The 19116-nt window shown below is 39.3% G+C and overlaps 1 protein-coding gene across 6 annotated transcripts in view; it reads right to left on the minus strand.

Annotated features, from left to right (window-relative positions):
* The window catches only part of Rab3 (RAS oncogene family member Rab3), a 192159-nt gene that overhangs the window by 54874 nt on the left and 118169 nt on the right, over positions 1–19116 (minus strand). For all 6 annotated transcript variants that reach the window (XM_083112790.1, XM_083112788.1, XM_083112791.1 and 3 more), the window contains one exon: positions 17147–17371. In XM_083112790.1, the coding sequence (XP_082968916.1) occupies positions 17147–17371 (225 nt within the window). The remainder of the gene's footprint in view (positions 1–17146; positions 17372–19116) is intronic.

Here is a 19116-nt window from a genome sequence, read left to right on the forward strand (position 1 = left end):
TTAACTGATACAATTTGTTTTTACACCTAATGTTTAAATCCTGTGTTACTGAATAATAAATATTTGCTTGAATGACATAATAACAGCGTGAATATCAAGACAAATGAAGATTGCACATCTTGCTGCCATCTAGTAGCGCGCGCAGAAACTCCGTCGCCGCCGTTGCATTTTGATCTCCCCTCGTATATAAACCATGGCCGTAGCAGATATCCAGCTTTCCGATTCCGTGTCGGTCTCTGCCATTGATCCAGGGAACTCGACTTGATGCGAAGAGACATCCGCAGTTGCTATTTTTGCTCGCATGGCATGCACCGAGAGAGAGAATAGCATTCTGCATCCCCGAGTGCTGTGGAAACATTATTGTGCGACGCTGCAGCTGTTCAGTTATCTTGCTTAATTGACCGTTCCCTGAAACAATAACGCCGCACGCTTTGTAATGGGCAGCTGGATATCAGGGTCTGAACGCGCATCGCGGCTCAGAACTGGTACAACGCAGGGATAACCTTTTATTCGGATATCGGATATTTGTTTATCCGATTTTCCTGGGATAATGCGATTAGCCCGATATTCTTCATTCCGGCTAATCACATCATGCGTTTATCTAAGCGGACGCCATTCAAGAATTGTAAGTCATTATGTTTTAAACATGTTTACTGTGATGTCATCGTCCAGTAAACTTGTAACGTTATATTTCTAATAGTTTATACGAGACTAGCCTAAGGCATCGCCCGTGTTGTATTATATTCATACCTTTGTCTATCAGATGATAGATAACTTCGAAATCCATAGTCCAAAACAAAATTCAAGCCACATTGTCAAGATAGAATGAATGATTAACACATAATTCGTGGAATGTTTGTCGGTGTCAGGGGTGCCCACAGGGAGGTTTCATGACGCGCCTGCTTCATGGGAATTTTTTTGGGGGACAAAATTTTATACCAATTCTATATATATTCACACAAAAACGTAAGGGGGGGTGTCGTTTCGTTTGACAGACTTGTTATTGATTTTTAATTTTGGTTATTATGTACAGTTTTTCTACCTACCTGTGGGTGATCGCGGCGATAGTGTTGAATGACACACCACCTCTTATGCCTTTAGAATCGATTTGGATGGTGGGGGGGGGAGGGACGTGCTGTTTGCATTAATACAAGGTTAGTCGAGCTGACAAACTGTGAAGAATAAGGTTCAGTACACTAACAATGGAAAATTTCCAATTATAACACCATTAAGCCTTGTTTCCATGATATGAAAAACTAAATATGCTGACCAAGGCAGTAATTTATTATATTATAAAAACATAAACTAAACGTAACGTTTCAACCTTCTAGCAAGGTCTTCTTCAGACTCTGCACCAAGTACAAATGTAACAAGGTACAACACAGGACGATATATATACACAAACATTACTCCCCTCCAGACTATTAGAAAGTTGGGCCTCTCCGATGGCGCAGTAGTAGCGTCTTCGCCTTATAATCAAGGAGTCTCGGGTTCGATACCCGGCGGAGGCACAAGTTGTTCGGATCCCATTTAAAACTGTAGGTCCAGTCCCGATTAGCCTTACTGTGCATAAAGTGGACTTAAAACACCAAATCAACAACAACTATTAGAAAGTTGTTCTGGAACATTCTAGCAGGTGGCTTTCCCTTGTCAACTGTACTTTCACCTAAAAGGCTAAACATATTTTCGTCCATCTAGAATGTGGTTGGACTCTTTATCTCACGCTCCTGCAAACATGAGAAAACAGAGAAGAGGAAGGGATTATCTACGAAGTGAAATGTAAAGAATGTCAGAGTGTGTACATAGGAGGAACGAAAAAGAGGCTGAAAGACAGGTTGAAACAACATAGGGATGATGTACGACTTAAGAGAGAGAGAAATTCTATATTTAAACACACGAGAGAAACAGGACATGACATAGAGTGGGATGAGGCTAAGAAGATAGGAAGGGAGAAGAGTGAGAAAATGGAAGGAGGGCAAGGAAATAGAGAAGAAAGGTGAAGAAGACACAATGAACTGGAATGGGGGACTGAAGATAAACAAACAATGGAAGAAGGTCTTAGAAACAGTGGAAAGGACAAGAGAGAAAGAGAAGAGAAGAATGAAGGAAAAAGAGCGTGGGATAAAGAGTCCAACCACATTCTAGATGGAAGTAAATATGTTTAGCCTTTTAGGTGAAGTACAGTTGACAAGGGAAAGCCACCTGCTAGAATGTTCCAGAACAACTTTCTAATAGTCTGGAGGGGAGTAATGTTTGTGTATATGTATCGTCCTTTTCTGTACCTTGTTACATTTGTACTTGGTGCAGAGTCTGAAGAAGACCTTGCTAGAAGGTTGAAACGTTAATTTTAGTTGTTTTTATAATAAAATAAATTACTGCCTTGGTCAGCATATTTAGTTTTTTCATAACAATGGAAGTGAGCCTGAGCAAGTTTGTACATTTTATGTTAGCAGACATAAAAATGAGCCTAATGTACCTAAAGAAAACATATTATTTTGTTCCGCAAATGTTATCTGACCAAAATATTTTGAGTAAATAACTCGGCATAAAGAGGAGGGGGGCGAATATTCTACCTTTTTGGGAGAGTGCGTCATAGGTTTTGGCGGGGGGGGGGATGAGCACCCCTGGTCGGTGCAGGTATGAAGCTCGCAACTCAGAGATGATGAGACAGGGGTTTCTCAGGTAAATGTCCGGTTACTGTCGGGGTAAACGTAATGCAATTGCGAAATACGACAGGACCAAAAGCGGCCGGCAGTGATCGGAAAAGGGTCAGGTCGCTTTGAGAGGAGAACTGGAGGTCTTGAGAGAGAGAGAGGTTCGATTGATTGATTTGCTTTATTTTTACTTCGCTTTTTGTGCCACTTTTGACTAATTTGCAAAGATGGGGATGACTGATGATAGGATGAAATTCATGATTAGGCACTCACAAACATCCAGGCAAGAGATGGGTTCGAGACTCTTTGTGCCCTTGCGTCTGCCATTCTCAATCACGACGGTTATGGGTCTAGAAAACACATTTCGTTTTGTTATTTAATCTGGCCAGGATTGTACCTCAAACGCAGTCTTTTGGGGGACATGAATAAGCGAGTGCCGAACCATTAGCGCTGCGACACGAATTATGAACTACAATATCAATATGCATCAGAAATTAGCACTCGCTTCAAGAATTATGAAGTATTTGTTTAGTGCAATATCAATAAGTACGTATCAGAAATTAGTATTCATAAGATAACCATAAACTTTCGATATTCCAGATCCAGAAGTTTGGGATGCAATCGTATCAAGGTAAGTAAAAGTACATCCGCCTTTTCCTCCTTGGGGGTTGAATTTCGAAAAAAAAACACCTTCCCATAGTAACTGCTTACGTCATAAGAGAAAGACGCATCTAACCTTGAGATTTCTAGATCTATGGTTCAGGGCTGTGCGTTCAAGAGTCGGCGAGTGAGACCAAACTCTTTTATAAATTAAGATTTTGGAAGTTCTATTATTTATGCTGCGTTATTTATGCTGTATGACGTAACCAGCCAAGATCAAATCAACATTGTTTAGCAGGATATGGATTTACCTGGATCCATGATACCAGGAGAGCAAGATTGATCTCCGGCAAGGTATCTTAATATATTCCTGATTCCAAGACAGAAAGGATTCAGAAATGATTTGTGGTACTAAGTTTGTTATTTCTTGAAGTGTATTTATGGATACACTATAAAAAGTTGACTGACGGTCTAGAACAATCAATTTCTGATGCTACCCGGTTATACCGTAAAAAATGTCCATGGCAGTTTTTAAAGTATTAACGGTATTACATAGTTAACCTAATCAATGTAATATTAATGATGCAGCTTTTGAAAACATAGGTGCAAACAACTGAAATCATTATCCATCTTTATGCATCATTATCCAAATTTAAATAAAAACTGTTGCGGACAGTTTTTGTGAATCAACGGCAGACTGTTAAATTTTAACGGTAGAATATTGTAAATTTACGGTAACATCTAACACCTTATAGCTGACTGATCGAAATGAAACTTTTGGATGCGTGAGCACTTTAAGGTTATTTTTCCCTGGCACGTTACACGGGAACCAGCCCCTTGCTACAGCTAAAAGCAACATGTGTTTCTGAGAAAGTAAATTCCTTCGTATCATTCTAATGAATGAAGGGATCGAACCTGCCACTCCCAATGGGTGATGTAGCTACTCATCATTCATCCTCATTAAAGATGAAAGCACTTGTCATAACGACAAGTTAAATACTTGGCAGCAAAATGCACAACTGAAATAAAATACCTTAAAAAACTAGAAATGGCAAATAGTCTCTCGTTGGATTTTAGAACCTTGAACCCGAATCATACATGGTAAGGATTAGGATAAATACCTGTCTAGACTTAGAAGAATGATGAAGTTAATATCGAAGACTAAAATGAAACTATGCTTTCTGCAGGCTTGGTAGGTAGTTCATCTAAGTCAGGCAGACTGCTGTCCTTCTCTCCTCCCCAAAGTCCTCTTGCCTGTCTCTAATCAAATCGAAAAGTGAATCCCCTGCCAGTCTGTCCGCTCCTCTAAACCCCAGCCCGTGCAGTTTTTACCTTCCTATTATTGTAAACAGCTTACTACTTGTTTACCTGTTGTAAACCTTGCAGCCTCAATATATCAGGAAGTGGAAGTCTGCTTAACACTCGACTGTGCATAATTCAAATACCTGAGAGGAATGGACAGCTGGTGTAAACAAGTGAATGAACTTTTGTGAATAGAAGCTTCTAGAGAAAGTTATTAAAATAAAGAATAATCCTATGGATTGATACGCCTTGACCACGTTAGAAGCTGAGGCTGTAAAGTGGTACTAATTACTAGACATCGGAATTTATAATAAGTTATGTCAGCGTTTCGTTTAAAAACTCAACAACTGATGAAGTTTAATAGTGCCTAAGAAACCTATTTTGCTTGTTAGAACCCATTTTAGGTTTATGCGCCTAAACCAAGCCTTTTCTTAGGTTTTTATATATTGTTTAAGGTTTTGAAGGATTTTTATGTTGCACAGAGGCATTTGCTTTGTTTGGTCCCGAAAAAATTCAATGACGAACGTGTTTGAAACGTAATCTCTGTCGATTTCCCTTCATCCAAGACCTTGGTGATTTTTCAAAGCTCTAACCAAAGCAAAATGTCTGGTGCCACTGTTACCTGTACAATCCAAAGTGGTCTGATCTGTGAGGTCTTGCTCACTTTCACGTCACTTCGGTGCTTTGTGGCATTCACGCCTTGCAAACTAACATTTCAGCATTGAAGTTTGAACCGCTGACTTATGTTCTTGTTGAAAGATTATTTTCAGCATATAAGATGATCCTCGGAGACAAAATTGCGGAGTTTGACTGTGGATAACATGAAAAAGATTGTTGCCTAACTATAGGGCAAAGAGTGGATTTTAATAGCAAATTTCCAATGGTAAGTTTTGCCATCGTCGTAGGGTTAGGCAACACACATAACGTTATGCAAGGTAGTGCGTATTTCAGGATATAGGTGTCCCGTTTTCATTGCCGGTGACTATACCTAATCAGCATTTTGCAGGAATTTTGAACTATTTTATGTTTTTTTGAACCTGCTTCAAGATTTTTCGAGCCTAACTTAATATTTTTAGGACCTATTTTAGGGTTTTAGAGCCTATTTTAGGAACCAGAAAGCACACTTTTTAGAACCTAGAAATCAGAGGTCTACTAATCATATATGAAGGAAAAACACAGGGTAAATATAGCTCTACAGAGGATTATACCATTACCTTCTCAATCTGAAAGCCTCATGGCTTGCTCCGGTCACGTGACTAAGCGTCATCAACTGGAGGCGAGATAGCCGCCATGTTTGATTTGCTTCTTCGGAATCAATGTTGGACCTTTTTAGTGAATATGGAATTGTAATGCACATTTAAGAACTGTAATCGAGTTTACATGACGTGTAAATATGCTTAAATGTGGAAGAGGTATGGTGTATAAGTCTTGTGTACTCAATTGCGGAGGAATTACAATGAAAAAGGTAAGACTAACGTTCACATTTCTTCAAGATTTTGTTAAAAATGAGAAATTTTAGGGCAATTCCATGTGATTCAGTCACTACGAAAAGATACAAGTTAAGTAACAAATGTTTTATACTAAAAAATAAATAAGAGTAATAGTTCATGATGTAAACATTTCATGTGTCCGGAATAGGCATCAAATATACTCGTAAATGTGGACAACATGTCAACATTTTTTTAGAAATATCAAATAATTTACCCTGAATTACAAACGTTGGTTAATATTACGTCTACCAAAGCAATTTGTTAGTGTAAATTTTATGCAAGCATTCGATAAATTATTCATATTATTTACACAAATTTTCAGTTTCAAAATGTGCTTAATGAAAGAAAGCTATACAACGGGGCAAAGTTGATACATGTGTACATTTATTCTTATTTTATCCCGCTTTATGCTTCTTTATGCTAATCGGAGGCTAATGGAAGATATGTTGTACATTCAAATACAAAGTTGCGATGTGTAACAAGAACTTCGATGAAATATTCGTGCGTAAAACTATCCAAGAATATATTACTTATGTTTCAAACACAAATGTTTTCACACAGAAAGCATTTTGTTACCTAGCTATGTTAATACGAACTACAAATGTATTAAATTTTTAAAACTGTTTCATATGAACTGCTTTTTATTTTTTGTCTTTGTGAAGCTTCAATGTTCGTAACTTTGATTATTAAATCAGTGATAATGTTTATTGTTTAATAATTTATTAACATTCATCACGATTTTTTAACAGAATGTAAAAAACAATGTAAGGAATTATTCCAAATGTTTATTTCCCAAGTGAACGTTAAAATGGAAATATTAATCTGCTTTTTTATTCAATGAAACTCTTAAGTTATTGTCACAGATCTTACTAACGACAATAAAAAGATTCAATTTGTTTATTATCTTTCGTTCAATAAAGTCAATAGGATCGAAATTACAATGTGACAAATGATTTAGGTTAGTCTTTATCACAGAAATGTAACATTGCCCTTGTACAGTGGGATCCATGAGTATTACCTTGCAAATTGTCCATCACCATGTTCGTGCACTTCATTTGACCCAATAAGAGCTTCAAGAATTGAAAGAAAACCCAAAACAAGCTGTTGACAACTTCTCCATCAGCATACATAAAAATCCGTTGCTTTAAAACACATAGGATGTAAGAGAAAAATTAATGAAAATAGTCATGGGCAATTTGCACGGTAATACTCATGGATCCCACTGTACCAATTTCTTTCGCTTTTGTTGCAAGAATATAGAAATTAAGGTTTTGTATTGAGATTGTATAGCTACACAGAATATCTGCATTATCTGGTTGCTTAATTTTGGGTAAACTTAAAGACAATTTAATTGATTAGGTAACTTGGAAAGTTTACGGTCAACCTAACATGTTTTTTGTTTTATTTAATCAATTGATTTTACATACAAAAGATCATACAAAAGCGGTTACGAGTTTTATTGATTGGTTGATTTAGTTTATTTTACTTCGCGTTTTGTGCCTCTTGACTAATTTGCGAAGATGGAGATGAGTGATGAAATGATGAAATGGATGAATGGACATTCACAAACAACCAAGCCCGACCGGGATTCGAACCCAGGACCCTTGGCGTCGCAGCGCGATGTGCTAACCACTCGGCCACAGGTTTTTTTTTTTTATTATTTTTTTTTATTTCACAAACAATGACAGAGTTACATCTATTTTTTGTTTACAGTCAACAATCTTGCATAAATACCTATTTTTTTGCTTACATTTTTACCTAACTTTCCATGTTTTACATTCCTATAATTAATACACTTCTTAAATAGTTTGCATATAAATATGTACGGGCATCGGCCTCAATTTGTAAGTAAACTGATTGAAAGTATTCGCACAATGTTTGTTTACACATGATGCCTTTTGGTGTACAGGCATAGTAGATGTAGTGTGCTAATAGCCACTGTATTGCTTGTAATTTTCTTAACGGAAAAAGCATAAAATCTGGGAAGAGGAGATGTTCCACTGTAAAATATGCAGGAGGTTTCCTACATATACTGCCGAGACAGCGGCAGAGGAATTTCCAATTGTCTGTCATTTTAGTACAAGTTGTTAATCTATGTCTGAGGGTATCTACTTGATCACAACTTATGCAATTAGGTTCTGCCTCTAGATTAATCCGATATGCTCTTTCTTTAGTTAATATTGTATCATGAATCACCAAGTACCATATCGAGCGCACGGAGGCTGGAATATGTTTTGCTGTTAAGTTGCGCCATACATTCGACCAGTTAATACTAGGTTGCTGGTTCACTATGCTGGGTTTGACCTTGAGCCTCTCGCACTGTTAACGATACAATAATTGCACTGTAATTGCTTCCGTCTGTATTTGTGGACTTGATATCAATAGATACACAAATTCTAATACCGTTGATCGGAAATAACTTGTATCACTGTCAAATTTTGGCAGTAATACCGGTGCTGTAAGTTCGATGTCTCTTAAGTAGGCATGGAGTATATATCCGGTCAAGTTCGGCGTATCTTTTAGCGCTAGTTGAATATTTCTATGATTGAGGAGAGCCTGTGCTTGTGTTTCAATATTCGTTAGATTTAGTCCACCTGTTCTTAATGGTAAACACAAAGTGGTATAGGCCACTCTAAGTACATGGGACTGCCATATGAACTGTGTGACCAGCCGTCGTATTTCTGCTGCACTTGCTGGTGGTAGTGGTAATACTTGAGCCACATACCACACTTTTGAAAGAAGAAACACGTTGCTATAAGTCACTCTAGAGATTATGGATATATTCCTTCCCTTATCACCAAACACTGCATGTCGTAATCTTGATATCACCCCACTATATGTTCTACTTTTCATTTCTTGTATCGTTGAACAAAACACTACCCCCAAGATTGTCACTTCATTCGCAATATCATAAGGTGAATCTTGATAGCAGTTTATTGGGTTTTTTCCTAGCTGCAAAATTTTGGATTTTTTATAGTTTACTTTTAACCCTGTTAATTCTTGCGTTGTTTTTAAGATAGCCTGTAACTTCTGCAAGTCGTTGTCATCATTTATCAGAACAGTTACGTCATCTGCATACGCGAATGTTCTAAACGATTTTCTGTAGACTTCCACTCCCCGCACCTGTTCTTGCATCCACCGTACAATGGGTGTAATTGCTAAGCCAAATGCAAAGAGTGATAATGGACACCCTTGTCTTAATGATCGCTTCAGTGGGAAAGACGTTGACAGTGTCCCGTTAACATTAAGGCGTACTCTTGCATTTGTGTAAAGCAACTGAATAGCTGATACAGTTTTTTCTCCTAATCCTACTTTTCTTAACAACGTAAAGAAATAATTGTGCTTGATTGTGTCGAACGCGTTTGCAAAGTCCAAGGCCAGGATTGCTGCTTTTGATCCAACTTTCTGTTGTTGAAGTGCCACAACGTCTCTTAATGTATTTAACAGTTCAAAAATTGCACCATGCGCTCGAAAGATGAATTGTTGTGGTCCTATTAATTTCTCCGCCAATTGTTGCAGTCGTTTTGTGATTAGTCGTGTGTATATTTTATAGTCCACACACAAGAGTGTTATCGGGCGAAAATTCTTTGCCGAGATGAGTCGTCCTGGTTTCGGCACGAGTACCATCACTCCTAACAGGCTCGTTTGTCCCATGCGCTGTTGTCGGAAAACTTCATTTACCCATCGCGTCAGCATGGTCTGTACCACTGGCCAAAATGTTTGGAATAATTCAATAGGTAAGCCATCGATGCCTCCAGCGCGATTGCGTTTGCCGGCCATTACAGCTAGTTCCACTTCCTCTCTTGTAAAGGGCTGTTGGAGGAACTCCCTTTCTTCCTCTGTTACTCTTGGTATATAGTTTTCAATAATGGAAAAATCTTGTTCCTTGTCAGCACTTGTGTCACTGAATTTATTGGAAAAGTAATCTACTAAATGTCTTTGAATGTCTTTCGTATTTGTAAGTTTTACTCCTCCTTCATCGTCGATCTCTGTTATCAACTTCCGTTGTTCTCTGCGTCTTTCTCCTAGGACTTGCGCCAGCGAAGGTTGTTCTTTGGGATCGAACATTACTAATTTGCTTCGATAATTATATCCTTGCATTTTTTGGTTGTACATTCTCAGGACGACCGCTTGTATTTTCTTATATTCACTCAGAACCGTTTGATCTGTTTTGAGTTTGTTTGCTAATTCTCTCAAAACTGCATGGTAAAAGTTATACTTCTTATAAAAATCCGCCATTTTTCCTTTACTGTATTGCATGCAAAAGTATTTAATTGAGGGTTTTAGATAGGAGTCCCACCATTTTATGAAGTCTGTCTGTCTATGACTCATGGCTTCCCATTTTCCCCATTGTTCCTCAAATTCCTTACGAAAGGCTTCATCTTGAAGTAGTTGAAGGTTTAATCGCCAATAACCTCTTCCTTTCCGAACGTGTGGGATATTTAAAGCTATATCTAAATGGACACCTAAATGATCACTGAAACAGTTTGGAAGTACCTCTATTTTTGTGGAATGCGAGAACAGTTCTTTTGTTACATAAAACCTATCTAGTCTACTAGCAGTATTTGTTCTAATGTATGTATATCCTTTTTCGCTAGGATGTTTTCTTTGCCACACATCTATTAGGTCAAACCCAGACACTAAAATCTTTAAACTTGGTGAAGTATTAAACCCAGGGGTTTGATCCTCTCGCCTTAACGTACAGTTAAAGTCTCCCGTGCACAATATATGTTGTCTATTTCCACCGAGGGCTGTAGCTACTTGAGTATTGAAAAATTCCTCTCTCTCTTTTCGTGCGTCACTACCAGACGGAGCATAAATATTGCATATCCACACGTCACCCACATTTACACAAATTATTCTACCTGATGGATGGTATAGTACATTTGATACTGTAATACTATTTCTAACTATAATTGCCGTTCCCGTTGAGTTATGATTACTATTATTATATACTACATAATCAAACCCAATATCAAGATTTCCTATACCTAGTTCTTGAATACAAACGATATCTAAATTATAAGAACGTATATAGTCTATGAGAGCTTTTCGTTTAAGTTCAGATGAAAGTTTATTGATATTTATTGTAGCCACGTGGTAAATTATTTCCTGTTCCGTATGCTTGCTTTGCATTAATGTTTTATAACACTCGCTTGAGTTGTCAGAACTTATGTTATTGGTTAGAAATATTAGAAATAGACACCATAGAACAGACACTACTACCATTACTACTATCTATATACTTTGTCAAAGTTACTTATTATTCTCCTTACTATCACCGGTACCTGTGTCCACTGTCGTATTTACTGCCGGTTTCCTTGCCTTATTTCGTTTGGGGTGAGGTCGCTTCGACGCGGTCGGCGATCTCGACGTACTGCGTTTCTTCTGGCGATGCTCAAAGGTGTCTTGGCGACGGCGCTGAAGTTGCCATTCCGCTTCCTTAGCCTGTGAGGACTTCAAAGTTCCGGCATCTATGGACATAGGCATCTCACTGTTCGCACCTTCCATCTTCATTGTAGCATCCATCATCTCGGGGGTGGATATCCCCGGATCTGGCTCCGGCGTGCCGTTGGACGAATCGACCGACGTGTCGGCATGCTGCTCGAGATCCATGTTCACTGGTTCCAGTATGGGGGTGTCTTCTGCATTCTGGTTCTGGTCTGTTGACTCCTCCGTTATCACCTCCATTTCACCGGCGTCGACGGTCTCACTCAGGGGCTCAACTGCTAGCTGTTCTGTCTGTTTTGGGGGGGAGTTCGAAGTCGAAGCGCGATCCAAGTTATTGGTGTCGGTCTCGGTATGCTGCGCAGATAGGTTCGTAAAGGTTGCCGACATCACTGGTTCAGTGGCATCGATCTGATTGGGCCCAAATCTGGCGACATTAGCATACAGAGTAGGATTCTTCACAGGCCCAACAGGACGTCGTTGGGGGCACTTCCCTGCCACGTGTCCCCCCAAATCGCAGATAGCACAAGTGCGTTCCTGACCAAGATACGTCACCCAGAACCGTTGTCCACATATTGTAACATATGAGGGAATCGGGTGACGTAATGACATTTTCAAGATTTTTCGTCCCGTTCGAACTTTATAAATATGTTCTCCTGTGTACACTTCGTCCAAAATTTTGTCGATAATTTTGCCATATTGGCTCAATACTGAACGTATTTCGTCATCTTTGAGTTCCTCGGGTACAACGTGTATCCGGACCGTCACATAATCCATATCTGCCCACGTCATGTCAACACTATATTCAGCGGTATCGTCGTGATATTTAACACAGCCATTTGAGTTCTGTATCAAACGTTCACCAAGCACTCGCGAAGTTAATTTCAGGAACACACACTTATGATATAAATCAATTTCTATACTCACTACTTGTTCTGGCGTTAGCTGCAACGTGTCGTTAATCCAACGATGTAAGTCTAAGGTCGAGGGTCTAGTTGCAACATTTCGAAAGTTTAATTTCAGGGTATTAATTCGCCGAAGCACCATTCTACTCACTGGTTCTATTCAACAGGACACAAAAGTTGCCACGCGAATGGAAAGTAACCGCTTATGCAAGAGCAGCGCGCACGACGTCTGCTCACTCACGCGTTCCATGCGAGACTCGAGTGATGAAATGATGAAATGGATGAATGGACATTCACAAACAACCAAGCCCGACCGGGATTCGAACCCAGGACCCTTGGCGTCGCAGCGCGATGTGCTAACCACTCGGCCACAGGGTCGGGCTACGAGTTTTATTGTAACTGACCAATATTCCCGATAATATTTTTCAAAGATATACAATGTTTAAATTTTTCCGCCAGGAAGTTTCTAACGGTTTTCAACTCTTTCTTTGTGCTATGGTAGGAATTTTTGTGGTGGCCATAGTGACTTCCTGAATGAAAATTTTGGTGTAAATATTCAATATTATAAATTTTTCTGCTAACTATATTCGTCGGGAGGGTAAATGTCAAAATTTAACTTCATAAGAGAAATAAATATACCTTAATTATCTACGGTAAAATTACGACAAGGAGTTTACAGCGTTAAGACGATCGCCTCCAGATGATGATGTCTTGACTGAGCGCTGTGGCCTGAACCTCAAGATGGTCTTGATTATACTCGCCAGACCTTCGTAAGTTTGCAACATTGCAGTTACGGACCCTAGCATAAGCACATTTTTTTTTACCGATGGGCTGAAATTGCCATAGTGGATATCACATAACTGCGGGATTCGCTAAAAATATATTATTTCGTAATAACCAATTTCAACCTTCGTTTTAAAAGTTGTTCGAATAAAAAGGTGGTTTTAAGAGGGTTTACATTTAGCACCTTGGTTTTCCAGATTTATTTAGTACCTTCATTTCAATTTTTGGTTTTTCTCAAAATTTCTGGAGGGGCCGAAGCCTCATCAGCTCCTCCTATGCGTACGGGGATGTACTAGGTGGAAGTGAGATTAACTTTTGGGTGCGTTCTCAAAAGATCACCCCTTATACCCAGTGTGCGAATTGATGGAGTGTTTGCAGGTGATTTCCCCACCATAAGTCTTTTTTATCCCGGCAGAATAATTTGTGTTTAATCCCTACCATGGATGTTTTCATTCCCCTCAAAGATAATACAATTGAAAGCACACACTATATAATTTCTTAACTATGAAATAAACGCCACTTAACAATCATTCTGGAACAGTCTTTAAAACAATTATAGGTATCTACTTCTCGTCTGAAGTTCTATTTTTAAATAGCCCATTGTTTACTTCCTCGTATTGTCGTCTGGTACGGACGTTTTAGAAAAAGCTCCCCGAATAGCGCCTTTGCTCTGCTGATTGTTAAATAAACTATGAAAGCCTGAAGCAAGCAAATGGCAAATAGAGTTAGTTTCGTCAACTTTTGATCAAATTTCTGGCCGCACACCGTCATTGAGTTGAACGGACAAAATAAATTTGTCAAGTATTTTTCAGTAGTTAAATAACTCTTTTTGTATTTGAGTTCTGGTTTTCTTAGAATATAAATGTACTAAGTGTTTCTATATTTACGGTAAATGTTTAGTTCACCAACTAGTAACATATACAAATTTTCATATACAGTAAAACCTCGTTAATCCGAACTAATGGGATAAGTTGACCGGTTTAACAAAAGTCAGGATTAACTGAAATAACCTAAATGAACAGTAGAAAGTGCATTAAAACTCCGTTTATAGCAACAAAGCACGTTTATTGTGGCGTATTTAAAGGGCATAGGCCTAAATACACTATACAGTACAGTAAAATGTAAAGCAATACTGTATATACAATGTAGTACGTACGACGAATGAGATTGTAGACTTTAGCCACATTTAAAACCTTGCATTCTGCTTTTTTTGCCTTTTGCCTGTCCGGATTAAGCGAAGTTTTACTGTGTAAGAAAATTTGACCCCCCCACTATGAAATCACAAATACGACTTGCAATCCTCCTTCTCCCCAAACCAGAAAGCTTCATTCCCACACTGCTTACACTCCTAACAGCATAGTGTACAAAGAAACAACTGGATTGAATGGAAATTTGAATGTCATTTGTTCCTTTCTAATATTTTAGCAAAATCCTGCCAGACTTCGGACATAAATCTAATTGTAGGACATCTCCTGAAAAGAAGAGGATGTCTGGTAAAATATCTCTGACACAATAGACACGTACACGCATGTGAACACACACTCTCTCCCTCCATTCCTCTCTCTGCTGCGTTCCTAACGTCACTCTTGATTCCATAATTCCCCGAAAGACTCGCTCCGCAAAGCTCTCATTAATTCCACAAACGTCCACCAGAGGCCATTCATTCACACGTCGCTTTAAGCACGAATGAATCGCGCACCTGCTCGGACGACAAAAAACTGCATTTATCTTGAAGTTAAAAAAAAAATCCCTTCTGTAGAATGCATGAGCTTAAGCTCTTTGAAATAGCCAGAACTGAAAGCATTTGAAGCGTCGTTTTGCACACCCACGTGACGAAGCTTTACTATATCGCATATCTAGTTTATTGCCACGTACTATGTAGTCTGCAATAAAACATCGTCATCTGTTCTGGCTTGTAAGAAACGAGTACGCTGAGTAACGCTGCGGCATGGAAATCGATACGTGAAACCCGTATTCACATGTGGCCATACAATACCCCCCTCCCCTCCTCTGCTGTTGTGCGTACAGAGGTTAGGCACGTTGAGAACCAAGGCAGTGTTGGCTGTTCACCCTAATAGCGGTCTCGATGCCAGAAAAGCCGCGTTTGGACCTAGCCTTTAATAAAGACTCATTGAATTTAATTGAACTGAAGTATATTGCTAGCAGTGGCGGTGATTAGGGGACAGTTCCCATCCAAATTTTGCCACGAACTCTGGCCTGTTAATGCTAAGCCCTGTCTACAAAGAGACGGTAAACTTGAATTGCGAATTGAAGAGTCGTCTATTTTAAGATGTAATTATGTCATAAAAAATGAAAAATATGTCAGAAAAAGGTAGAAATATTCCCATTAAATCCAAAAATATGCACAATAGTACTTTCGAATTTCTCATAATACGGGATTCAGTATCTTCCAGGGAAGATCGACCAGGGTGGGGGTGGAGTATTAAATGAAGCCAGAATCCTGCTCAACAATGAGATAACATTTTCCCTCAATAATGTTTGCATGGCTATTAATTGTCGACGGGATAAAAAAGGGGGTATTATTGTTCTATTTGTAGTTGGTAAGAAAAGACTGCATGTGCTTTTAAATTCTTCGTTCGTAATTTCCTTACCCTGGCATCGATAATATGAACTATCAGTTGTGCTAATTATACGAAGAAAAATTATAAAATAACAGAGTATATGCAAGACAATTACGAAATTCTACAGAAATATGTCTTATTACGAGAAATGAAGAAATATGTTGTAAAAACGCAAAAAAATTGTAAAATATGTCAAAATATGCTTTATCAAGTTGGTTTATTTCGGCTGATTTTGATCCGATATGTAAAGATCTCGCCCCAGTACACGATCCGATGCCAAATAAAAAATATGTTACAACATAAATTCCCGGGCCCTAGTGATCAGACTTCCCGTATTAGCCTAGTATATGTCCCGATTTTTAAAAAGTATTTCACATTCCAATGTCAACATGATCCATATTCCAGCTTTCTTAAAATATTGGACTTTCTTCTTTGTTTACCTGGAGCTAACAACCCCCACTGAACGAGTGTTTAAGTTTTGGTTTCAACTCCACCTTATGCACAGGATGGCTAATTGGGACTGGACCTACACTTTAAAGTGTAATCCGAACCATTTCTGCCTCTACCAGACCCCATGATTACAAGGCGAATGGTTTGTGGACAAGTGACAAGAAGGAACGCTCCTTAATTACAAACTTCGAAAGCTCTGTTCATTATTATGGTGAACTTTAATCACACGTGTGTACATTTTTACAAAATATAATTTCAAAGGATGTACTGAAGAAGATCCATTCATCGACTGAGGGCCTCCCAGATGGCGCAGTGGTGTCGACCTCCGTGGTGGAGTGGTTAGCACAGCGCGCTACGAAGCCAGGGTTTCCGGGTTCGAGTCCCGGGTAAGGCATGGATATTTGTGTTTGTCCAGATGATGATAAACTGAGAGACTGTAAGAATTGAAAAGTGTAAAAGTGAGAAAAAGTGTGAATGGTGGGGGATACCTCCGCGTAGGGGGTATTTCCTTATTTTAAAAAAAGTGGTAGCGTCGCCGCTTTGTAATCAAGGGGTCCCGGGTTCGATACCCGGTGGAGGCACATAGTGGCATATATCTAGAATGTTTTTCAATAAATAAGTAGTATATATTTATTTATATTTTTAGTTTTCAAACATAAGTGTTTATGACGAAAGAGTTTTTGTACTAAAAATGCGAATGTTGCCGTTCTGTTTTCCTTCAGGGAAATATTGCCTCAACGATGTAATCAAGGGGTTCCCAGATCAATACCCGGTGGAGGTACATAGTGGTTCGGATCCCACTTTAAACTGCAGGTCCAGTCCCGATTAGCCTTTCTGTGCATAAAGTGGGCTGAAAACAAGAACTCGGAGAAGTATGAAAAATGTCCCGTTTTGTTCCACCTTAGTCTATTCGGAACCATTGGCCTACTCACCCATATCTGCAACTTGACCCTCTTGTCCTGGCGAAACACCGTCTTCACCTTGAAGTCGATCCCCACCGTGGAGACGAAGGCCGACGTGAAGGAGTCATCGGCGTACCTGAAGAGGAACGACGTCTTGCCCACGCTGCTGTTGCCTATGATTAGCAGCTTGAACATGTAGTCGAAGTTCTGGTCCGCCGCATCCTTCTGCCACTTCTGGTCCTGGCCTGCTGCCATCTGGGGAAACGAGAAGGCGGTAATCAGAAATGGTATCGGAACAAATGCTGTGCTGATACCAGTGATGTGCGTCTACGCGTAAACAACGATAGTCTACATTCTACACGTAGACTATTTTATACACGTATATTACGTAATCTGTGTAAACAACATGGCGAAAGGTGATAACTTAGCAAAGTGCGCCGTGGAATTAAATGAAAATTATACTGCGTATCAGTTGCTGATGTGTGAGGAGAATTTTCCATACTCTTTCTTCCAAATTCGAACAATTTCTCACCTAGGAAAAAACCTAACATAGGAAATATTCTAGTGTTTTATGGGGGAAAGACCCCTGTTGCCTCACGACTGCCATCTGTTGTTGTTTTTGCATACTATTTATCTTCTTCCATAGTTGATAATAGAAGAGAAGAGATTGTTGTAAATAGGGTTCTTTTCATTTCGTTAGGAACGAATATAGTTGAAAATTAATTTTTATGCAGTTTAGATTGTCTACGTAGACTATGTAAACTACAACCCAATGTAATCTACACGTAGATTACGTGTAGACAAAGCATGTAGACGTAAACTTATAGTCTACGGCACATCACTGGCTGATACTGACACCTCCCCCCTTTATTTTGAACAAGATTGCAGTCGACAAAGATGCAGCAACTATAATGCCTTTCGCTGACAAGGAGTCCTCCCCGATGACGCAGTGGTAGCCAGCGGCGTGCCCAAGGGGGTTTGGTGAGGGTTATAACCCCCCTTTTGCCCAGTATTCCTAAAAAAAGAACGTCAAAGGTAGGAAACTATGACAAGATGAGGGCTAACTACCAACAAAAAGTATAAATAACCCCTCCCATTCGAAAATACTGGGCACGCCACTGGTGGTAGCGTCATCGCCTTGTGATCAAGGGGTCCCGGGTTCGATTCCCGGTGGAGGCACATAGTGGTTCGGATCTCACTTTAAACTGTAAGTCCATTCCCGATTAGCCTTACTGTGCATAAAGTGGACTTAAAACACCAACTCAACCAATCGCTGACAAGGAATTTGAGCTTCTTCCAACATAATAGTAAAGTAGAAAAAAGTAAAGTGCTCCCCTGTACTTTGCACCACGCCATGAAGGCGTAAGGGCTTGTCTTGATCCCTGGCCGCCTTTATCCCTAAGAGTTTCCTCCAGGTACCCACTTTATACGACGCTGTGTGGGCGCCGGAGCCCGGAAAAAATCCCGGTTCTCCCCCGCCTTGGATCAAACCCGGATCTCTCACACGGTAGTCAGACGTCCTAACGACTGAGCTGTAACATAGAGGAAATGTTTGTAAAGAACCCTCCTGGTCTAGACGATAGGGAGTTTGGCTTCCAAGCGGCTCGACTTGAAGGACTACACGGTGTCTACAATTTCATAAAAATAAAATTCCCTGACTCTTCCAGGTTTCCAGAATAAAACTAATCATTAGGGAAATTTGACATACAGACATATGTATGGACGGAAGTTGCTATATATTAGCGAACCAAACGCACACACTTATAAAACCTACTTAACAAAGTTTTAGAATATTAACTCTAATGAGTAAATGTAATAACAGATAGGAGGAGAATCTGAACCATAACTGGAGGGGGGGGGGGCAAACATGTATGTATCAGTAGTGAGCTTTATTGTGACACTTGTTACCTATTGACTAACAAGACTTTCTAAAAATATATAAAAATTATCCCCAAAACATTGCAACAAGAAAGCGGTAAATACCAACAATTTATTGTAGT

This window comes from Lepisma saccharinum, chromosome 26, assembly GCF_977018435.1.
Source record: "Lepisma saccharinum chromosome 26, izLepSacc3.1, whole genome shotgun sequence".
NCBI classification, from domain to species: domain Eukaryota; kingdom Metazoa; phylum Arthropoda; class Insecta; order Zygentoma; family Lepismatidae; genus Lepisma; species Lepisma saccharinum.